This window comes from Asterias rubens, chromosome 16 (assembly GCF_902459465.1).
Source record: "Asterias rubens chromosome 16, eAstRub1.3, whole genome shotgun sequence".
Lineage (NCBI taxonomy): Eukaryota > Metazoa > Echinodermata > Asteroidea > Forcipulatida > Asteriidae > Asterias > Asterias rubens.
Genome location: NC_047077.1, coordinates 12,235,405 through 12,260,887, shown reverse-complemented (window position 1 = coordinate 12,260,887; position 25,483 = coordinate 12,235,405). Strand labels below are relative to the sequence as shown.

The 25,483-nt window shown below is 37.4% G+C and overlaps 1 protein-coding gene across 1 annotated transcript in view; it reads left to right on the top strand.

Moving 5' to 3' along the window:
• The window catches only part of LOC117300756 (adenylate cyclase type 3-like), a 94,187-nt gene that overhangs the window by 8,662 nt on the left and 60,042 nt on the right, over nt 1-25,483 (top strand). Inside the window, exon 2 of the mRNA XM_033784539.1 lies at nt 7,576-9,437. Coding sequence (XP_033640430.1) covers nt 8,769-9,437 — 669 coding nt within the window. The 5' untranslated portion in view covers nt 7,576-8,768. The remainder of the gene's footprint in view (nt 1-7,575; nt 9,438-25,483) is intronic.

Below are 25,483 nucleotides of genomic sequence, written 5' to 3'. Positions count from 1 at the left end.
GAAAGCACACGACTTCTTGAAACAAGAAGAAGGGTGTTTTTCTGTTTATTATCTCGCAATTTTGACGACCAATTGAGCTCCAATTTACACAGGTCTGTTATTTTATGCACTATGTTGAGTTACACTTAGTGAGAAGACATGGTCTTTGACAATTACCAATAGTGTTTAGCGTATTTTCCCCCTTTTCTTTCTCTTTTCTTGTTCAAAGATTTTCTAATTATTTTGATAAGCGCTTTATGGAATGGGTGAAACTTTAATTAGTAAATTAGTATTATTATGTCTTTTACTCAGTTTCAAGGGGCTGATTTGCTTCGGTTTGGGTACATCGATTTGGAACGAATTGTTGGAACGAATAATAAAAGGCTGCAACTTCGAGGGGTACATTTTGTGTTAAAGATGTTAACAATTATGCAGTTACTTTACATAAATAATGTGCGTTTCGTGTGCTTGTTTCTATGTGTGCCCCCCTCCCCCTTTGTGTGTGGGGGTCTTGTTGATTTGTTTTGAAATAACTGTGTGGTTCAATCGATAACACTGTATAATCTATTATACATACGATTCCAATTCGGTTAGAAAAATGCCCATAATACTGTAAATAAATACATACAAAATCATAAATTAGATTGAGAAAACAAGGTAGAACATTAAACAGCAAACATTAAACACACTGGACACTATAAGTAATATTGTCAAAGACCAGTATTCTCACTAATTCTGAGGTCTCGAAATAAAACTAAAATAATATTTAAGTGGAAAATTACTTCTTTCTCGAAAACTTCGCCACTTCAGGGGGAGCCGTATCTCACAATGTGTAACACTATCAACAGCTCTACGTTACTCGTTGCAAGTAAAGGTTTATGCTAATAATTATTTTGAGTAGTTACCAATAGTGTTCACTGCATTTAAATCAGAAAAACATTAGTACACCAGGCCTCAAATTTCCCGATTTTTAGGGCAAGGCCACTTTGGCCTTGAATTTGTCAAATTTTGAAAGGGCACCAAGGCCATGGGGTAGGGCACCAAGGCCAACTTAAAATTTCAAAAAGGGCATCAAGGCCATAAAAAATAAAGATCATGAAACAATTTCTGTTCAGGTCCATGAAGGCTATTTTAATGAACCATTTCATTACTTTTGCTTTCCTTTAACAAAAAAACATCAAGTATTTTTAAATGTATTTAATTTTATTGATTAATGGGAAGTAAAAGTATGCATCCATTTTTTGTTGCGATGGCCAGACGTAAACAATGAACTGTCACTTAACTGTGTGCAGCGGAGATTTTGTTGCGACGGCCCGGACGTAAACAATGAGCTGTCACTTGACTGTGTGCAGAGCGGAGATTTATTCAACGGACATACATGTACATGTACCATACATGTACATGTACCTTCATGTACATGTACATGATGCGTGATTTACGTAACATGGCCCACGTGCACAAACATGTACGAGTACCAGTGAACAAGCACAATACCAGTGGAATAGGCGGACGCCCAACCTCGAATGGAACCGAAATTGTGATTAGCTGGTACCCATCATGGACAACCTTACGTGGGTACGCGTATTGCAAGATGAGTACCAGTGCGATTGTTCTCAAATGGTCGTTGCAAGTACATCCGGCCCGTGTATAAACTTCGAGTACACAATGTCTATAATATGGATATGGATGGATGCACGTCTGTCGTTCGTTAGTTCTGCATCGTGCACACACACACATGCACTGCATGGATATGCTGCCGTCCGTTTAAATTCCGTGTGATGAGCATTCAACCGACCGCGCTCTGTGTGCGTGTATTAATATAGAATGTACGTATGTAAGTGTGTGATTTTATGTGCACACAGACGGATGGTGGTGTATCAAAACATAAATTTTGATCTCAAAAAGGGCACGGCGGCCATCAGAGAAAAAGGGCACGGCCTTTTTGGCCGCGAAAATGTCCGATTTTCTCGGGGCACCACGGCCAGTAAGCAGGGCACCGGCGGCCATGGCCCTCGTGGCCGCCGGGAAATTTGAGGCCTGGTACACACTAAAACTTTAGCGGTTATACATAATCATATAAGATGTGAAACATGTAAAAAATAACATAAAAATCTTGAACAGTGTGCCAATAAACTCAAATAATTTCACAGTTTCTTTAAATCCCGCAGGGTAAACAGATCAGGTTACCCCTCCCTACTACCCCGTCTTAAGAAAGTCTCTCATGAAAGGAAATGCAACCCTGTGACACAATGCTCTCTTGCTCTTATTCTCACAAGCATGAAATTATCTAACTGGGTCACCTTTAAGAAGAAAAAAAGGAATAAAAAAAGACGAACGAAGAGGAAAGAAGGGCAAGGGGAAACAAATATGATAATGTTTGATCAAGCGAGATGTCACAAAGTACAAACACCTAAATTCCTCGGATAATGTTATGAAATTGCACTATAATGTTCTTTAGATTGTGCATGACGTGTGCGTATTACACGAACACGATGCATTTACTAGAACTACGACTATATCACAATCATATCTGCTCCTTTATGTTTATGTCAAATCGAACGAAGACTCCAACCTATTTGTTTGTTTTAACTTTAAATTATATTAATAACAACTGTTTAAGAAAAAACCCATATCAAGTTTAAGACAGTGGCCACTATTGGTAATTGTCAAAGACAAGTCTTCTCACTTGGTGTATCTCAACATATGCATAAAATAACAAACCAGTGAAAATTTGAGCCCAATCGGGCGTCGAAGTTGCGAGGTTATAATGAAAGAAAAAAACACCCTTGTCACACGAAGTTGTGTGCTTTCATATGCTTGATTTCGAGACCTCAAATTCTAAAATTGAGGTCTCGAAAAAAAAAATTGTGGAAAATTACTTCTTTCTCGAAAAACTGCGTCACTTCAGAGGGAGCTGTTTCTCACAATGTTTTATACCATCAACATCTCCCCATTACTCGTAATCAAGAAAGATTTTATGATGATAATTACTTTGAGTAATTACCGATAGTGTCCACTGCCTTTAATAGAAAAGAAACACAATTTCAATATTGACACACTTAATAATAAAAATAACATTGAACCACAAACACTTGGTTGCATTTTCTGTCCTATCAAGTTTTACTGAGCTCTGTCAGTTGTAAATATGTGGCCTTATTACTTCTCAGAAATGTATTGCGAAATGGAGCAAGTATTATGTACCACGTGAATAATACTGTACCAGTTGAACTCGGTTTAACCTTTTTTGCCATAGCATGTACTGTTTCTTTAGTTGTTTGTCAGTGATAATGCATGTTTGACTAGAGAGCAAAAACAAATAATTACAGGGATATACAAAAGAACCCAATCCTTCAAGTACGCCTGAATTTGTGCGAAAAACGTCAGCTGAGAAAATTCGATTAATATTATTATTATTATTATTATTTTTTTTTTTTTACAAATTGCCTGTGCATGGAATGATGTAACGACAAGTTACATGAGAAAAGGGTTTGGCAATTAATGAGAAAAAAATTGAGTCTCAAGACAACTGAGGTGTGAAAGTTCGAGCGGTATTTTTTTGCCATTCGTTTGTCATCAAAGGGAGGTTGAATTCTTCATGGGAATAGTAAAAACATATCCGTCGTGTAATTCTATAAAAACAAATGTAACAGCAATGCCACGCTTGTTTTTGTCAGGAGAAATTGCTTACGACCATTTTGTTATCGGAATAACAAAAAGGCTTTTTTATTTTTGTGAAATAATTTTTTTATTTTTTTGTCAAGTACAATCTGTGCTTGGGTGCTGAATTCGAACCCAGTGAAAACCACGCTTTACTTGAAGCTTGATGACAAGTCGTTAGCGCTGCCTATAGCTGTTACAAACACACATTCTGACGTTCACGCAACAGTCACAGTTGCACATAGCGCGTGCGCACAAACGTTTTGGTTGGCAAATTAATGAGGGAACATCGCGCTTTTTGTACACGGCTAATGGTTGCGTGACGCAGACGCGATTGCGCGTCTGCTTAGTGCACAACTCTATGGCGCTTGCCAACCAACAGGGTCTGTACGCATGCGTGAATGTGATTAGCATACTTCATGGGAAGGGTCCATTATACATTCATGCAACGGACGTATATGTAGCGTGGCAGCTCATACCACTGATGACACATACACATACTGGGATCGAGGATGTGCGTACCGTCCCCGTAACTACACCGCACTTAACAATTACCGACTTGATTTCAAGACTACTTTACTTGTGGCATGTCGTTGCCGAGGTAGCCCAATATAGTGTGCTGTCAGCACTCAGCAGACTGGGGGCTCGAATCCCGGTCGTGGCACTTAACCCTTTAGCAAGGGGAAGGTAGTACATTCTCTTCTAAGAACCAGGGTCCCGTGGACTATACCAATGCCTATATCCTTACAGACTGTGAAGGGGGAACCCTGTTTCAGTGAAGGGGTAACCCTGTTTCAGCCACAGGAGTAGATGGCCACTAGCTCCCCTGTTGACAGCTGGTTCGGGTCGACAGCCCAAATCAGTGACTTTTGGCCCTCACCTTCAAGTGCCGTCATAACAAATTTAAACCTAGTTAACATTTAGAAGAAAAAAAGTACTACCTGAACCCCACAAATCGCAATCAAATCAATGCAGAACATTCAGTGGATTTTGACACCACATGGCTGTTTTTTGAACACAGGTTAACTGTTGCAAATTGTTCGTTGCGGAGTTGAGACGTCAAAATTCGTAATCGCATTCGAAGGAAGTAAGAACAGGGCTTTACCCAATAATGAGACTATTTGCATGCAGAAGTAATCAGTAATAAAACACAGCCGTTGTTGTCTGAGTGATAGGTCGAACAAGGAAGGCAGTGCTAGCACTTAAAGACTATTAATTACATGTTATATTATGATGAAGTGGTTGATGCTTCGAGAGCTCGTTTTAGATTCCATTCAATAATGTATAGTCTTTAAGTGACACCTTTCTTCCTTGTTTTCATATACACACAACCATTTCAACGTACGTTATTGTAAAACGTGATGGAATAAGTCAACATCTTTTGTTATTAATCATTTTTTTTTTTGTTCTTAAAGACAGTGGACACTATTGGTAATTGTCAAAGACTAGCCTTCACAGTTGGTGTATCTCAAATTCTCAACATATGCATAAAATAACAAACCTGTGAAAATTTGAGCTCAATCGGTCATCGAACTTGCAAGATAATAATGAAAGAAGAAACCACGCTTTGTCACACGAAGTCAAATCAAATTCGTGGAAAATTGCTTCTTTCTCAAAAATTACTTTATTTTAGAGGGTGCTGTTTCTCACAATGTTTTACACTACCAACTTCTCCCAATAATCTTAATCAATAAAGGTTTTATGCTAATAATTATTTTGAGTAATTACCAATAGTGTCCACTGCCTTTAAAGGAACGTTACAAAATTTGTTTGAAAACAAAATTGTGAAGATCAGAGATTTACATCAAACTTACACGGTCTAAAGATGATTATTTAATTTTCCTTTATGTTTAATAATAATAATACTAGAGATTTATATTGCGTTATTTCCCCAAGAATGATCAGCCGCGCATTAGATAAAGAATTATTTAAAAGCAACACATACAAAGTACTGACAACAATAAATACATACTATAGGTTTTCTCGGTCAAATTCGGCAAATGAGCAGTCAATTTCATTTTCATGCGTTCGAATTAAAGCTGTTTTGCCTCTCCAGTTGTTACTGCGTTTCAAATTCAGAATCTGGCCATTCAATTTCGTTTTGGGTCGTGTCAAATTCCTTTAGCACTATGTTCAATTTAGCGTAGCGTCATTCTTTTTCGTGACACACACACCTCAAGAAGCGTCTGTGAATTTGAATGCTGCTTTGATGAATTGTTAAATTGAATGATTATTTTGTTAATTCGAATGACGCAACATTACATTTGACTAATCCCAAAATGAAATCGAATGACCCTTTTGAGTAGCATTCGATTTTGCGCAAAATAGAATTGCTTGGTGGTTAAATTGGCTGCTCATTTTCCGAAATTGACCGAGAAAACCTATACTAGAAAAAGTCTTCACTGGTCGTTTTACAAAAGAAAGTATCGACGTATTGAATGTGTTGAATGTCAGATGGTATAGTTTGACTTGTTTGTACTTTGCCTTGTAACCTGTGAATATCAGATTTCAAACACTATTCATTTTGTTCTCTTTAAAGGATCTATGTTACTTTTGTAGGACAAAAAAAACACGATGTCCACAGATTTACACTAAACTTACTCAGTTTGAAGATAATGATAGTAGAAAGCTTCCCTGAAAATACTACGTGCTGAGGTGCTGTAGTTTTTGGGAAATGAGTAAAACAATGTCATGAAAATTATTTTAATCATTTACAAACGTATTTTCATGACATTGTTTTACTCATTTCTCAAAAACTACAGCACCTCAGTAAGTATGATTTGAAGGGAAACTTTCCACTATCATTATCTTCAAACCCTGTAAGTTTAATGTAAATCTATGGACATTTTGAAAAAGTACCCAAATCCTTTAAATGCATTTAGTCTGTAACTGAATCTGAAAAATATGCCGGGAGATATTGGAATGAATTATTTTTTGCTCACATTGATGTGAATCACGATCAGGAATAATGTTCTTAACACTCTTTATCAGAGCCAAACAAGAAGGTGATGAATAAATGCCAGTTTTAGATTTGCAGGAAAAAAAAGTAGAAGAAAAAAAAACATGTCAGATAGGGACTGAAGACCCCATCCTAATAGTGTCCTGGACCCAATTTCATAAAGCGTGTAACCACAAAAAAAATGCTTAGCATGAAATTTAATTCTGGATAATAACAGGATAACCAACCAAAATGCCACGAGATTTTCAGGATAAATACAAAAACTGCTGAATACCAGTATCGAGCAAAATATGCAATAAATGGAAATTTGGATGGTAATCCAGTTTTGTATCAAGGAAGAAATTTCATGCTAAGCTAGTTTTTGTGCTTACAGGCTTTATGAAACTGGGCCCTGGTATGATTCGAACCGGGTCTAAGAGGTGAAAGGTGAGGTACGATCAACTACGCCAACCTAAGAGTCGTTACACTGCCAAACCATAGATGCCTGATCGGGTGTTGTATTTCTGACATATGCTTTTGTACACATTATGATTTTCAATTATTACGATTGTAAGAGAAAACTGCTGTCGGAGCTTCTGTGTTGTCAGAAATTGATCAAAGTACCGCTCGTGGGCACATCTGTCGGTTAGAACGTACACGATGGCATTGGACGAGTTAGATTTGAATAATGTCTGGTACCATGACTTGCTTGGGCAAGTTACCGTTTACATTAGAAATCCTCAGACTAAAGATGATTCGGGGGCTAGTTTTTATTTTATTTTATTTATGTATTTAGTTGTTAGGATGGGGCTGGCTTACTGTAATATCAAAACTGTTTTAACAATTGAAAACAAAACAAAGGTCTACTCATAAAATGTATGTTTTCTTTGTCGGCCCCTAATATTTAACATATACTAATTATAAAAGAACTACACTTGTTGATTCAAATCAGTCGAAACCGTATATTAATCTATATTCTCTGTCTTTAATTCCTTTTCAAGGCACGGCATTGACGCTGAGATTGATTGTCTGACACCACGCCGTGTCAACGAGCCGTTCCACCCATCGGGGGTCTCCATCACGTCCCGGTGATTAATCATACCCTCGTTAGATGGGCGTCGAAACGAACACATCAAGATGATCAAAAATGTGTTATGGAGAAGCCAGTCTATCAAATAATTTCTCTGATCTGAACTCAATCAGTGAAGCTGAATTCTCTACGTCAATGAATGTTTTCACTTGATAGGTGCTTTCAGACTTGGATCCCCCTACCTGCCACGCAGCAAACTAGCTAGCTTTTACCCGCACCAACAACCGTCGTCCCTAGCGGTTAGTCCGATCGGAGCGGTTGCTAAGGTCCCCAGCGCTTGCAGTTTTTTAATTGCAATTAGCAGTTCGGTGTGAGTCGCTTGGGACTAGAATTAGACGGCCAGCCTGTTCAACAGGGACCACACGAAAGTGTAGTCGCTTAATGAGGGAAAACATTGAGAGATAAACGCACGAGTGGGAATATTTCTGAAGTAAAAAAAAACAAAAAAAAAACGTTTCTTTATTGTTAGTGAAATTCGAATCTTAGCTTTACGTCGATTGTGCTACATCAGGAATTGATACACATCAATATTAAACGTGAAAACTAAAATAATGTAGTTGGAGAAACGTAATTTTCAACCCTAATTTGTACTTGACACGTACACCTGGTGTCTGCCACTGCATCTGATGGTTTGAAAACTTGACTTTTTGTTTACAGAAAGAAATTTGCTCATTTTGCAATAACCAGGAATATTTATTGTTTCCAAAGACGAGCATGCTCAAGAAAATCAAACCTGTTGATGCATCAGTTATCGACTCTTGAAAAAAAACTCAATGTAAATTGAATTGATAGAGCCGTAGCGATAGTGCCGCGTGTACCTCTATTGATTTGTGATCACTCCACTACAGAACATCACTCAGCATTACATACAAAGTCGAGCTCAGGTGAGTGAGAAAACTACAACAGTGGCTTGACTGCCTGCATCACCGGAGAAAGTGTTCGCGCCACTCTCCTTTTTACACTTCAATATGATGGCTCTAAAACATTGAACTGTGTTTAGATACAACGCAAGAAATGTGTTTGCACCACTCTCGTCTACAACCCACGATGTTCGCTATAAAACATTGATTCAGAGTGAGGATTCACCGCGAACTGAGCGTCACCATGAAAGGCAAAAGCTCGTACGGGAGAGACACCCCAATCATGTCGCGGGAGCTAGAGTCCGGACCTGACCTAGAAATGAGAACCACAGACGTGGAATTCGCCAAGATGAAGAGGAACCAGCGACGGAAAAGTAAAACCTCAGCGTTCAATGCCGCGTACCAGAGATGCTTACCAAAATGTTGCCAGTACCAGTTTAAATCCACCTCAATGGAGACAACATATCAGACTTATTTCACCAGGCAGAGGCGGGACGCCTTGCCTGTTTTAGCGGGGTTTGCTCTGCTGTTTGACGTCGTGGTCATCGCCATGTACGCCTATAAGAACATAACAGAAGCCATGGCGATTATGGTGATAACGGCCATCGCCAACGTGATGATATTCGCACTCTGCCAGTACAGACTCATCTCAGATTGGACCCTTGTCCACATCATGCCCTATGTGGTCTGGATTGTCCTAACGGCTCAGTGCATAGTGGACACTATTTTGTACTATGATCCGCTCTCCCCTAGCGATGGGGTGGGGTGGCAGGTTTTCTTTATATTTGCTTCGTTCGTCATGCTGCCGGTGAGGCTTCGCATTATACTGTTCCTTAGTATCGTCAATGTTACTGTCAATTGTGTCATCGTGATTCTACGTTCTAAAATTCACACCGAAACCCTCGCCTTACAGGTAAGTACAACTTTATATTTATATACTTTATAAATAATTTTTATTTCTATAGCGCATATATATCCTGTGCTCAGGCACTTAACAACAGGTCTAAGTTATCAATCAAATAGACTAATCGATTGTAATCGACTAGTCTATAACAATACTATTCTCACAAAAATCAATAACTACTAGACACAGACAAGACACGATAGATAAGTTGCACGGAAAGATACAAAACGAGTACTAATATTTTAAGAATGAAAAACAATGAATAAAATGTAAATATTTTACAAGGAAATCATGAAGCAACATTTAAATTGTCACAACGTGAATATGCAACTTTATAGTAACAGAGCAGTCGAGTTGATGTAAATAGGTGGATCGAGCATGACGTCATTGACCGCCATCTTTGTTTTAACGTGCATTGTGAGAGTTAAACACGGGTGAACTCTTCCATTGTTTATCATCAATTATGGCGGTCGTGTGCAATCCAATTATTGGCAAACGTCACAACTAAAATGTCTCGAACAATTAATATCTTGCTCAGATTGAATATCATTAGAAAAGCAAGGATACCAGAAGAACGTTTGCAAGGCACATTAATGTCGGCTCATAGAGCTGTCAAATGGGCTGTTGCCATGATCAAATCTAGGACCAAGTTCGGGTGGCGACCAGACTCGACTAGACCGACTAGACTAACCAGAAACAATAGAGCAAAGGAAGATTGACTGGCGACCATGCATGGGCCCAATTGCATAGAGTTGCTAAGCATAAAAATTTGCTTAACATGAAATTTCTTCCTTGATGAAAACAGGATTACCAATATAATTTCAACGTGATTTTCAGGATAATCAAACAACAGCTGAATACCAGTACCAAGCAATATGCAACAAACATAAATTTGGTTGGTAATCCTTTTTTAATCATTAAATAAATTTCATGCTAAGCGCTTTGTTGTGCTTAGCAGCTCTATGAATCTGGGCCATGTTCGATATAATCAATTCGAGTGCTACGGCACAGTTTATGGTCAAGTCTAGTCGCACTTGCCCAAGACTATCTCTCCACGGAGTTATAAACTCACACCCAGTTACGCACTCGCACCTCTTCTGATCCTCCGCATCAAGTCTATAAACGATGGGCTCTATTTTTTATGATAAAATCCCAGCATTACGTCACACGTTGAAACAGCGCCCTCATTGAGGTCAAAGAAAGACCTGTCATTGGCTGAGAGTTAGGCGCAGTTTGAATTTCAAACGGCTTAACTGTGTACGGCTTCCATACCAGCATCCGACTTAGTATATAGTTGAAATAGAAAATAAACTTTTTAATTTCATATTTCCCTTTTACTGAATAAAATTAATGAATTAAAATTAAAATTTCCTGAAATAAAGCAGATAACTTCAATAACTGATTGATTAGTACATTCGGATAAAATTACATGCCAAAAAGACATACAAAACAACATGAGAAAATACAATGAAATTTGCGCATATGAATATATTACCAAATAATTGAAAATAATTATGCAGTCACAATACGCAATATAATAGTAAGATGCAGTTCTTGTAGAGTTATTATGAGCCCGACTCTATCTACTTTCTCAAGCAGCTCTAACCTACAACATAAAAAAGAAAAAGAAAATACATCCTTGTGGAGCTTTCTTCTGTTATTTTCTGTTGTCCCTGCACTTTCCAGTTTCCAATAGACTTGGTAAAACAGTTTTAGCGGAGCATCCCATGCAGTCTCTAGAAGCCCCATTTTAATTTCTGTTGTTTTTCCATCTTTTGTTTTGTTATTGGTCCCCAAAAGGTGTCTGAAAATCATAGAGTTATATAATAAGAACTAGAGGGCGCACGAGTATATGCTTCGTGCACAAACGCCACGGGACCGCAAGATGACAAGCGCGTTATTCTGCACGCGCGTTGAATATGAAATACACGTTTGAGGTTTTTTTTATTGAACGCTCACGCGATGCTGTTTATTCAACTTACTAAATGGCCGCACAAACACACGCTGTGAGATAGCTGTTTTGTCAACTTAGAAAATGGCCGCCTGCTCGCATACCGGGGCGCGTATATAGGCCAGTGCGCGCTCTAGTTCTTATATATAACTCTACGCTGAAAATGCACAACATACGCGCGTGGTCAAAGACCCATCCGTCAGCTTCCATACCACTTTGAATGGTTGTGTTGTTTGGAGTCAGGCAGGTCTTCGAGGCTACTGGTTCGTCAAATACACGTCAGCATTTTGATTACTAGTTTTAATCATTTATTTATGTGAAGGGAATGTACACGTTTGGTAACATTGTCAAAGACCAGTCTTCTCACTTGGTGTATTCCATCATGTGCATAAAATAACAAGCCTGTGAACATTTGGGCTCAATCGGTCATCGAAGTTGCAAGAAACTGATGAAAGAAAAAACACCCTTGTTGGACAAATTTGTGTGCTTTCAGATAGGAATAAAAGACTTCTAGCTAGATGTCCTTTATTATTTTAGTGAGAAATTACCTCTTTCTCAAAAACTACATTACTTCAGAGGGAGTCGTTTCCCACAATGTTTTATACTATCAAGAGCTCTCCAACATGTTTGTTACCAAGTCGTTTTTAAGTTAATATTTGTTTTGAGTAATATTACCAAACGTGATTATACTAACCAATGGCAGTCTTTCTCAAAATGATTCAGTACGAACTGTTCAAATTAAAATGGCCCGAAGGCCCATTTTCTGGTCAATGCAATGCTTAGTCACGTACACTGTTTTACTAGTTCATGAGGAACTAATGAACTGCTAGGGTTCCTTTCTTGTCCTAGGTTTGGGATGTAATTAAATTTGCTACAACCGTTTCCGTTTGAAATGGCCGCGTTATTAAAGGGAAAGTTGACCTGGATTGTGCGATTTTGGCTGAAATCGTACGCTATAAAAGAGCTGTGCTTGGACAGATGAATTATAAAGTAGAATAATGATCCGCATAAAATGCTTAAAAACAATTTATTTTTCTTCGTGAACGAACATGGTCCGCCATTTTCTTGAGCCAAATGTTTTGACTTCACAAAATGGCGGAGAGTGTTAGTTTGTTTGGAAATAGTTGCATTCAAACTTTGCATAGATATAGGATGTTTCTGTGAACTTTTTTTTCCAGAGGCAAACATGTTACACTTCAAACATAAATCAATTTCGCTAGCACTGATGGTTGAAAAGATCAGTAAAAACTAATATTAACCAAACGTGGTGTATGCACCTGCTTCATAGCCACACGCACCTAAAACAAAAACACATGGTCACCTATTCATAAAGTACATACACCTTCGTCGATCAGGACACACACCGATGAAGCTAATCAAAGCATAAAGGAGAAAACCATAGTTTGCACTTGTTACTGTACACACACTTTGAACATCAAAACATATTTGTGTGTAATAAAAATAATTCTGACAGAATTAACACTACCCAAGCAAATATATTGATTCTATCGCCATCTAAAGTTCCACATAATAAAATATAGTGTTTTTATTACACCCTTAAGGCCTTCGTTACTGTTATCAACATTTTCAAAAGGATTATCAAAGCCATATTGTTTTAAATGCATTACTAAAAATAAAATACAAACTAATTAATCAACTGACGCGAAACTCACGTCTGTCTGCCGGCAAGTAAGAGACGATAAATTGATTAATGTACACGAAGCGAAAACAAACTGGGCAAAACAAACTGAGTACATCATGGCACAAAAGTGTAATTTGTCGCAGTTGGGTGTTTAATCGGCGAGAAACTCGACAGACTTGTTGGTGAGTGTGTGATAAAACGATGACTGCACTTTTTGGCTGAGTTATTAATTGTGTTGACGTTGCATGTTTGGGAAACTAATTGCTATAACGAGACTGCGCGTTAAAGGCAGTGGACACTATTGGTAATTACTCAAAAATAATAATTGGCACAAAACCTTACCTGGTATTCGAGTAATGCGGAGCTGTTGATAGTATAACACATTGTGAGAAACGGCTCCCTCTGAAGTAACGTAGTTTTCGAGAAAGAAGCAATTTTCCACGAATTTTTAATTAGAGACCTCATAATTACATATTGAGGTCTTGAAATCGAGCATCTGAAAGCACACAACTTCGTGTGGCAAGGGTGTCTTTTCTTCCGTGTTTATCTGCAACTTCGACGACCAACTGAGTTCAACATTTTTACAGGTTTACTATTTTATGCATAAATTATGTTGAGATACACCAAGTGAGAAGACTGTTCTTTGACAACTACCAATAGTGTGATTTGAACTTACGACCTCTGTGTTAAAGGCAGTGGACACTATTGGTAATTACTCAAAATAATTATCATCATAAAACATGTCTTGATTACGAGTAATGGGGAGAGGTTGACGGTATAAAACATTGTGAGAAACAGCTCCCTCTGAAGTGACGTAGTTTCGAGAGAAAACAAATAATTTCCCACGAATTTGATTTCGAGACGACAAATTTAGAAATTGAAGTTTCGAAATCAAGCACCAGAAAGCACACAACTTTGTGTGACAAGGGTATTTTTCTTCTTTCATTATTATCTCGCAAATTGGACGACCGATTGAGCTCAAATTTTCACAGGTCTGTCTTTAACGTGTCGGCGCTCTGCGAACTCGGCTATCTTGCCCCAAACCAGCGCTCTCTCCATGTTGCAATTATTTGTGTCCCTAGAGTCAGTTTCCCTTTGGTGTATCATTTGATATTGTTTCAACATTATCTGATGATTTTATCAACCTTGTCACGTCATGCGGACGAGTCGTTTAGATCGTCTGGAAGGTAATTGTGCGGTCTTTATTTGTAAACTGTGCACCTGCGACGTTTATAAAACAATATCGTTTATTGTTTCCATCACTTCGGAATCAAACAATAATGATTTTTGTACTAAAATTATTGAAAAGGTGAACATTATTGCCTGACACTTTGAAGAACTCAATTTGACAAATTGACTCATTCAACTGTGAAGTTAATATTGCTGTCAGGTGCTGCAGCAGCATCGATCACCAACAGACAGTGCAACAATGCAATTGACATATCGTGGGGGAATGTGTTGCTATTGATGATAGAGGCTTGGATTTTAACACACGGTTAAATAATAGCACTGTAATTACTTTGGTATAATAACAACAAATGTATACAAAAATTACCATGCTGGAAGAATCGTGCATGGCCGAGCGGTTTGAACAATCACACTACATCGGTAAACAGTATTGTCAAAAGGCCCACACTTCATGTATGACAACTATTATTTTATAATATAACAAATCTGTGAAAATTTAGGCAAAATCGGTCATCGGATTCGGGAGGAAATAACGGGAAAACCCACCCTTGTTTCCGCACATTTCGCCGTGTCGTGGTGACATTGTTATGTTTAAACAAAATATGCTATTCTCGATATCGAGAACTGATCCTGTTTTAATGTTTTCTCAAAAAGCAAAGCATTTCATGGAATAATAGTTCAAGAGAAGTCTTTCACCATTACCTTCTATAAACGCTGTAAGCTATTTGTAAATCTGTGAAGTTTTAATATTTGTTCCGTTCAGAAAGTGTCCAATGGGTATAATAGCACCGAATTCACATTCTGGTATGTCCGATCTAAGTTATTTGCTCTGATCTAAGTTATTTTTTGATATTTTTGTTGCCGTTTTTTTTTTTTTTTTTTTTTTTTAATGTGTCTATGTATTTCTCTGTCTCTCATGTGTCTATCAAGAAGCTTCTGAATGCGCTGTTTGTTTAAATACTCTCTGGTGGAAACTTTTCCGCTGCTGTTTTTTTTTTTATTTTTTTATAAGTGACATTGCAGGGTGTTTATCCGTAAAATCTGTCCTTTACATGCAACGATCTGCAGAGTTGTGTCCTAAAGTCATCACGATCGACAAGTTCCCTATTTCGCTTTGTACAGTTTCAAAGGTCGCATCAGGGCATGTTTAAATGTTGGACCGGATGCTAACTGGCGAACTTCATGAGTTAAGACAGCATTTGTCGCAGATATGGCTTTTTTATGGACCCCTTTTAACCAAGGCCCGGTCGTGACATTTGTATCCTTAAAGGCAGTGGACACTGTTGGTAATTACTCAACATAATTATTAACATAAAACCTTTCTTGGTGACGAGTAATGGGGAGAGGATGATGGTATAAAACATAGTAACGTAGTTTTCCAGAGAGAAGTAATTTTGCACTAATTGGATTTTGAGACCTCATATTTAGAACTTGAGGTCTCGAAGTCAACCATTCGTGACAAGGGTGTTTTTTCTTTTATTATCTCGCAAGTTCGATGACCGATTGAGCTCAAATTTTCACATGTTGGTTATTTTGTGCATATTATGCTGAGATACACCAACTGTGGAGGCTAGTCTTTGACAGTTACCAATAGTGTCTAGTGGCTTTAAGCAAGATACCTATCAACGATGATTGCTTCGTAGAGTTTGGGAAGTGAGTTACCAGCCATACTCACATCCACATGACCTGTATCGAACTGGAAAAATAGTTGATTGTAGCCCACACCTTGAAGTGGCCTCCTCGCCTTGTGTGTCTAGCGACTTGCATACACAAATCACAATTTCATAAAGCAATGTAAGCAACAAAATCTTCTTGCTAAGCACAGGCAAATCCTGCTTAGCAGAAACAGGTTACCACGTAACATTAATTTTATACGAATGCCACCGGTCCCCCACTATTTTTTTACTCAGCGGAATAAATTGATTAAGAGCATTTTGCAATAAATAGCTTTACGAAATTTGGCATAGCATTTTTTTCTTGTTTTCCCTTTTTTCTTTTTGTGGGGGTGGGGGTGGGGGTGGTGATACCTTTAAAATAAGAAAAAGTATTACGAAACAAACATAAATAAATAAAAAATACATAAAAACCTACAGTCACGAGAATGAAACATTTTAGCCTTCTATAAAGAATTTCCTAAGGGTTGAAACATCAGGCCATTGACAATTTTTTTATTTTTTTTTATTTTTTTTTTTTTTACACAAAAATGTGGTATAAAATTACAACTCAATATTATGAAATGACCCACACATGTTGGGATTGCAAAACATCCCTCAAGGGTTTGCAATGAAGCCCCGGTGCTTGCGGCTCCGATTGACGGGGAAGGACTTCAAAAGGAAGGCGAATGAGAGACTGAAGGATCATGTTCAAAACCTCTCCTTAAAGGCAGTGGACACTATTGGTAATTACTCAAAATAAATGTTTTAGCTTAAAAACTTACCTAAAGTAACAAGCAATTGAGATCTGTTGATAGTGTAAAACATTGTGAGAAAAAGGCTCCCTCTGAAGTAACTTAGTTTTTGAGAAAGGAGTAAGTTCTCAATCAAATATTAAAATACTTCAGTGCTGAAGCCTTTTATTATGTATCTGAAAGCAAACAAATTTGGCACCAGTTGTGTTTTTCTTTCGCTATTCTCTTGTAAACTTCGATGACCAATTGAGCCCAATTATTGTGTACATTTGTTATTTTATGCGTATGTTGGGATACACCAAGTGAATACTGGTCTTTAACAATTACCAACAGTGTCATTTGGCCTTTAAAAGCTTCTTCAAGGCGGGCATCCTCTGCAATTAGGCGTCGAGAAAGCAAGACGTGTAGTCTTAGCAATGACTTCCTTTAATTGACCTCCACGTCTGATATACACGTCTCGTCTAATGAGCTTTATGACATTCAACGTTATCATTAAAGGGTCTGGATTGGAAAACAAAATAGCTTACAGCCGAGCAACTTTGTTGAGAAATGCACCTTTATGTTTGTATTTTGGGCCTAGATTAGTGTTTCTCTTAAGTTGTGTGTGTGCAGGACTCGGGACGTTGTTTTAAAAGTACACTGTGCTTATCACACATCGGCGCAGGGTAAAATACTGAATTATATTATTTTGTTATCATCATTGGAAATATTTTGTTTACTAAAAACATGATCTTTACTAGAAACACTTCACTTTCAAGGGATCCAGTTCACATGCTTTACAGTCACTGGGAATGGGGTAATTTGTGTAACACTAAACACAAATTCATTGGATTTACACTTAACTGACACAGTTTGAAGATAATGATAGTAAAATGCTTCCCTTAATATATTGCTTGCTGAGATGCTGTAGTTTCTGAGAAGTGAGTAAAACAAGTCACGAAAATAGTTTTCATGCCAAAGCTGAGACGAAAGTTATTTTCGTGACTTGTTTTACTACTTTTTCAAAAACTACACCACCTCACAAAGTAATATTTCAACAAAAGCTTTCAACTAGTGTCTTTATCTTCAAAAGGTGTTATTTTAAGGGAAATCTGCGCACATTGTGTTTTGTGTTACAAAAGGTACCCAAATCCTTTAACGAGACATATTATTTTGGAGAAAGCGTTGTCAAATACATTGTTGGGCGATGGGTGAGATATGGGCGGGGCGGGGGGGGGGGGAGGCTGGGGGGGGGGGGGGCTGCGCCGTTGCGCCCCTGCCCCACAACCGTTTACAGTAATCCATGTTCCATGCATAATTGATTACGTTATGTAGAAACGAAAGACACATTTTCAAGGTTGGTTTGAAACAGAGATGTCGCTTGCTTGAAATCGTTATGGGCTATTTGACGAATCGATCCGTTATTTAATTATTTATACTGTTCGCAGCTCTTTTGGGGACGGTGGTGTTCCTTTGGCTGCCCCCCCCCCCCCTTCTCTTCAAACGTGACACATTCATGCATGGCAAAACAACTTTTGCACTGATATATATATATATTTTGTTTTTTTCGCAGCTCTTTTGGGGACGGTGGGGTTCCTTTGGCTGCCCCCCCCCCCCCTTCTCTTCAAACGTGACACATTCATGCATGGCAAAACAACTTTTTACACTGATATATATATATATATATATATTTTTTTTTTTTTCAAACAGAATAATTCAATTGTGTTACAAGAAAACCTTTCGAGGTTGTAAGGAAACAGAAATGCCGCTTGTTTGAATGGTTTAGGCTATTTATTGTATCGATCCATAATGTTATAATACCCTTTTTTTCTCTAAAGATCGAATTTGGAGACGAGGTGTTTCAGGGGCTGCAGTAATTTACTTTCCCAAAATGAAGTTATGTTGTAAGAAACTCTTTCAAGTTTGTCAGAAGACAGAAATGCATTGTGCTTGATTGGTTTGTATATCTGATTGTTTAATTTAAGACGAGAACTCCCGTGTAATACCATTCCTTAGAAGCTGCCGAAAGCACACATCTCAAGGTCACCTGTTAAAAAGTTCAAGAACTGTGCGCGATCTACGTATTTAAAAGCACAATACACCTTTGGTCACCAGCATTCTCACTTAGTATATGAAAACATTATGCATAATATAACAAACTCTTGACTCAATAGGTCAAGAGAATGGTAAACAAAAATACCCCCTTGTACAATTACTTTCAGATGTATATAATAGCATACTACAGCTGAAGTATTACATTATTTGAAGGAAAAATTACTTCTTGTTCATAGATTTTTGCTCCTTCAGAGGGAGTCGTTTCTCACAGTGATTTTGTTTTACTATCAACAGCTCTCCATTGCTCGTTACCAAGTAAATTTCAACGCTAGTAATTTTTTTGAGTAATTACTAATAGTGTCTTTCAACTGCTACCATTTAATATATGTTGTCCAATCCACATAATATTATTGTTTTGAATGTTAAGCCTTTTTCAAAACGTCGCATCTACATGACAAATTTACAACTTTATTATAGGATATCAGAGAATGCAATGTTTAATATTGACACTGACGTCACATGCAGACAATGACGTCACACGCAGAAAATGACCCACTGTGAAAATGAGGTAAATCGTGAATTTGTATACCACAGAACCAGCAGTAACATGTCAAGTTAAGATGATAATGAATGAAAATTTAGATGACACGGAAGCGGAACTTCACGTATGAAATAATAAGTTAATTCCCGGCAGGTATATGAATACACGTACAATTGTGTTGTACAAACCAAAGTTGACAGCCTGATTTCTTTAAGCCATGCCAGTTTTTTAATGATCCTTCTTAAAGGCTTAGCCCCAAACAATGTAGAACCATTGCAGTATACCATAGATGTCAAATTTTCATCGGGGGTAGGCCTAACGATTATTAATTTAGTTTCGTACCCATACACCGATATGTGTGTATATGACTGCATATTCAGTACTTTCCCGAGTTCGTTGAAACAATTTCACATGCTTATTACTTAATTTGTATTTTAAAGGGTGTATGTACATTTTGTAGAAAAAAAAAACATGCCCACAGATTTAAACTAAACTTACATAGTTTGAAGATATTGATAGTAGAAAGCTTCCCTGAAAATATTAGGTGCTGTAGTTTTTGAGAAATGAGTAAAACAATGTCATGAAAAAAGAAATTGTCTCATGAGACGAAAATGATTTCAAGCATTTACAGACGTATTTTCATGACATTGTTTTATTCATTTCTCAAAACTACAGCATCTGTGTAAGTATTATTTGAAGGGAAGCTTTCCACTATCATTATCTTCAAACCCCAAAAGTTTAATGTAAATCTATGGACATTTTAAAAAGTACCCAAAACCTGGGTCCAGGCTCTGTATAGGCCTAAGCCTGTGCTTTTTCCTGGTGCCCTCCTCTTATTACCCTTTGTTCTGTTTTCTTGTATGTTTTATGATTAATTATTGTGATATTTGGACATAAAAAAAAAGTAAAAAAAAAATCGGATTACACCAATAAATAAATCAGAAAACCCCGCAAAAACACATTAAAGAAAAAACAAGCCACTATATTTATGTGTAACATGGTCAGGAAAAAGCTGAACAGCATTAATACTTATACTACAAAACATCTGAGGTTGCCTCTGAATAAATTCCGGTCTTGATCGAAAGCTAAGGCCATCTACCCTTACTCATTAAGTATAATCATGGAGGTAGGGTATAATAAGGTCATTGTATAGTTTATCTTCACGTACAGCCAGCTCCAGCTCATTTGCATATTAAGAATCATGACGTCAGACCCTGCTTTCAGCGATGCAGTCAACAATGGTGTGGTTATTAGAATCGTGACTAGTGGTTCATATCTGGAAAAAGTGAAAAGCTAATCATAGCTGCTAAATAGCAAATAACATTAAAACAAATTAAATAAATAAACAATTAGAACTAATCAACAACTTTAAGAAACGATACAAAATTAACAAACAAATCAATAAATGAAAGAATCAATCAAATATAAGTTATGAATGAATTGATACAAATACTTGGCAGCAACATTCACAAAATGGGGACTTTACCAACGTGTGGCCTTATCTTTGAAACGATTTTGTTTTCTCTCTGTTCGAGAGATTAGCAGATTGAAAAAAGAACGCGTAATAGCATTGTGTTGCAGTTGTGGACATTCCTTTGCTCTAATCAATCACTGAAGGCAAATCATGTTTTCAAAACTGGCGAGAACCCTTTGTGGGCGTGTTTAAGTCCACATAGTGTTCCAAACCCTGTTTTATGTGGACCATATTGTTTTCAGGTCCACATTTCTTGTGGAATTCATATCAAAAATATATGGAAAGGTTTGCGGTAACACCATGTTATAATGACTATCTCTAATGAGTTGGGGTGGTTCCGTATCAAAATTATTCAACGGACTATGCACCAAATACAAGTAACATGCAGAACCATTTGTATATACATGATGGATGCAAATTATGGATATGGACAGTTCTAACTACGTTTTACCATTAGCATTTTGTTCTTGCGATATTATACTAATAAGAAGCTTGTCATTTTCCCGAATCTACGGTTCTAGCCATGTTAGCAATATTTCAAAATAGGGTCATGGCAAATCGTAAAATAATAAAAAAAAAAAATAAAAAAACACTTATCTGTATAAAGAATGTAGCAGCAGATGAGTATTAAAGCAATCGAACATCTTCGGTAAACAGTATTGTCCAAAGGCCCACACTTCGTGTATCACAACTTATATATAAAATAACAAACCTGTGAAAATTTAGGCTCAATCGGTCACCGGAGTCGGGAGAAAATAACGGGAAACCCCACCCTTGTTTCCGCACGTTTCGCCTTGTCATGAAATGTGTTTAAAATAAATCTGTTGTTCTCGATATCGAGAGTTAATAATCGTTTTAATGTTTTCTCAAAGAGTAAAGAATTTCATGGAATAATATTTCAAGTGAAGTCTTTCATCATTACCTTCTGTAAACCCTTTAGGTTATTTATCAATCTGTGTGGACTTTTAATTTTTGTTCTGTTCAGAATGTGTCCAATATTTGGCTTTAACAACAAACATTGACAATTACCCGCTGCCAAAACATAGGATTCGAACTGCCTCTAGCTGCCGGGTAACCTCGGTAGTCTAGTTGGTAAGACACTGCTCTAGAATTGCAAGGGTCGTGGGTTCGACTCCCACCCGAGTAACATGCCTGTGATATTTGTTCACAGGACTCGGGAAAGTACTGAGTATACAGTGCTAACACACATCGGTGTATGGGTAAAAACCAAAATTAATAAACATTGACAATAACCACATCGGAAACACCAACATTAACAATAGCTGCAACAGAAACTATTTTTTTTTCCCAGAAACTCTATAAATATTGCTATATATATTTGTACATGCGTAGTCATATCAACAATGACAAATGTGGAGCAATTTAGAGGTTGACCCGTTTCTAAAAGCAATATGTGTCCCTGCTAAATAAATTAAGTACAAATGGAGGTTGCCACTATTCATATTGACGCGAATAACGGCACTGGAAACCTTTGATAATGTCAAAGACAAGTCTTCTCACTTGGTGTATCCCAACAAATGCATAAAATAACAACCTTGTGAACATTTTGACACAGTTGGTCAGATCACAGTTTCATCAGAAAACCGAAAGAAGAAAAAAAACACCTTTGTTGCATAAATTGTGTATGCGTTCATATGCGTAAAAAGGCTTCAGGCATGCAGTCTTTTAATATTAAACTGAGTGAGAAATTACCTCTTTCTCAAACACTAACGTTACTTCAGACGGACCTGTTTCTCTCAATGTGTTATACCATCAACAGCTCTACATTGCTCGTTACCAAGTAAATGTGTATGCTAACAATTTTTTTTGAGTAGTTACAATTAGTGTCCATTGCTTTTAAAAACACATTCAAGATAAATCTTTTACAGAATATTTACAGGCACACCGGTGTATGGGTTAAACCAAATTTAATATTATTTATCCCAGATGCAAATTTCAATATATTAAACCTTCAAAATGGGCCAAGACGTTCGATCAAGTATGTCAGAACCTCGATCTCATTGTTGGTTTTCTTAAAATATTCCTGAATATTTCTGTTGTCGTAATTACTGTCCTTCCGGTTGCGGCAGACGGTGCAGACAGAGCGCTCATTGAATATTATTTGGACTAATGACGCAGGTTAACTTAATCAACAGCAAGTGGTTGCTCTCCCATGTATTGTTATCAATAATATCGATTAGATATCCAGGAGAATATGATCTGAAGGCTGATATTAATTATGTCTTACCATGGGAACAGAATATAACATGCAAATTATAATAGAAATTACAATTCCTCGCGTTCAGACCCACTGACGTAAAGCAAGCCCCTGTTGACGTGGTTACTGTAATATCACAGAAGCCATTTTGTTGTCCTTACGTTGACGTGGTTACTGTAATATCACAGAAGCCATTTTGTTGTCCTTACACGCAAATTTGGCCTCCACGTTGGGAAACAGTATTAGGACCAACCGTTGCCAGGACAACGGCTGATCAACAGGTTTTACCTGATCTTTCGTTGTCATGGAGACTGAAGAATTGGTATGAGTTGCTAGGGATGTTGAAAAGTCCACCATTGACAGCATGTTGTTAGTGGTGGTGGCTTTTACACTAGGGAACAGGTTAATGCCTTGCCGTATAGGTTTTTCGCAATAAACAACTATGGTATGAAGTCTCTGGTGTTTAGGCCGAGTAAAAAAAAGAAACATGTTTAGCGTCCGGGTTTCTAAAAAAAAAGGAAGGAGGAGGGGCTTTTTATGTTTTATTTTTTTTTTCAAGACGGCCGCCATTCTTTGTTAAAATTTCAAATATTTATTGATTTTTCTACTGCTGAAACACACAATACTTAAATGAACATTTTGGTCAAGACATTCAGACAAGACATTCAGATTGTTTTAGCTGAGATCGTTTAAAATAACCCTTAAACCAAAAAAATCATAAAGAAAATGTTTTAAAAAAAATGTGCATACAAAAATAAAAAGAAAAAACAAGAAAAAAGGAGGCGGCCTGTAAAAAGGAAGCGGGCGGGGACGCTAAATATGTTTCTTTTTTTACTTGACCTTAACTGTATTCTCGAAACAAGAGTTGAGCCATTTTTAGAGAAGGCCAGTGGTTTCGAGACAAAGGGGAAACGATGTGTTTTTGGTAATACACAATATCTGAAGTTGTACCAGATTGCCAAAATGTTTTTATAAAAAATATAGACTACATTAATATTTAGTAGTGCCTAACCGGTGTAGTGATTGGTGCTTTGCTGTTGTTTTGTGTCGTTGTCGTTTCTGCTGCTGTGTTGCAGCTGTTGTTGTCGTTGTCGTTGCCGTTCTTGTTGTTGTTGTTGTTGTTGTCGCTGTCGCTGTCGCTGTCGTTGTCGTTGTCGTTGTCGTTGTCGTTGTCGGTGTCGTTGTCGTCGTTGTTGCTGTTGCTGTTGCTGATGCATTGTTTGAAATTAAGGTGCAGTGAATCCAACCACTTAATCACAAGGTGACGAGCTTATTGTCACCCCGAAAAAAATTGAATTCCCAAAATAATGTGAAAATAAAATGTAAGTAAATTATAACGAAGGAATAATCTATACTCGTCAGCGATGAAAGTAGATCAAATAAATAGCTATGACCGTTATAAATCCTTTTCCAGTAATTTCGTAGAAACAAAAAGAAGAAGAAAAACAAAACTGTGATAAATTACATATAACTAAATGTTTACTTTTACCGAACCAAAGTCCTTCTGCTCGTAATCACTGTACTTGATCCAAACTTTACTTTATTTGTGTGCATGTGCCGATGGAAGCTAGCAGCTGCGTAACACATTAGTTACGTCATTAATGGATACATGTGTACATTTTGTAAATCGTGTATGCAATACTTAAAATGGATGTCAAAAGTCTAGTCATGGGGCTATTAGAGAGTAATGCTCGGCCGATTCTTTAAATAGCTTACTTATGTTCCTGACCATCAAAACGAGACTAACCAAAATGTCAGCCACAGTTTCAGTGCAACTATAAAAATTAAGCATTAATATTGGATGCGCATTGTTCATTTTATACAGAAGGCTGATTTGTGATGTTGTTAAGGGAAGGGCCCTTCAACTTTACGGGTTTAACAGGGCTTACACATGTCTTTGCATGAATACGACAAACCGATCTTTTATTTCTAAATGAAGTCGTATTATTTTCTCACCAAATGTATGCGTCCCTTTGTGACCAAATGATAGTTGTGTAAATATAACGTTATTTTGTAATTCCTGTAATGAGCAGCATACTTTGTGGAGGTTTTTAATGTGTTAGTGGAACAATAAGTTGTGCATTGTGCTTGTTTTGAGAATATAAAAAGAAGCTGTATAACTTAAAAGCAACAGGAGACCCACAAAAAACGCACATACTCTACCTGAAGGCTATACTCGTTGGTTTATAATGTAATAAACGGATGGGCCTGTAAATTGGCAGTGGACACTATTGGTAACTACTCAACATAATTATTTTCATAAACCTTACTTGATAACGAGTAATGGGGAGAGGTTGGTAGTATAAAACATTGTGAGAAACGGCTCCCTTTGAAGTGGGTAATGGAAGTGGGTAATGGAAAAATATTCCACGAATTTGAATTCGAGACCGCAGATTTAGGACTTGAGGTCTCGAAATCAAGCATCTGAAAGCACACAAATTCGTGTGACAAGGGTGTTTTTCTTGCATTATTATCTCGCAGTCGATGACCGATTAAGCTCAATTTTTCACAGGTTTGTTTTTGTAGGCATATGTTAAGATGCAGAGACTGGTCTTTGACAATAACCCATAGTAGCCATAGCAAGTGTCTTTGATTACCGT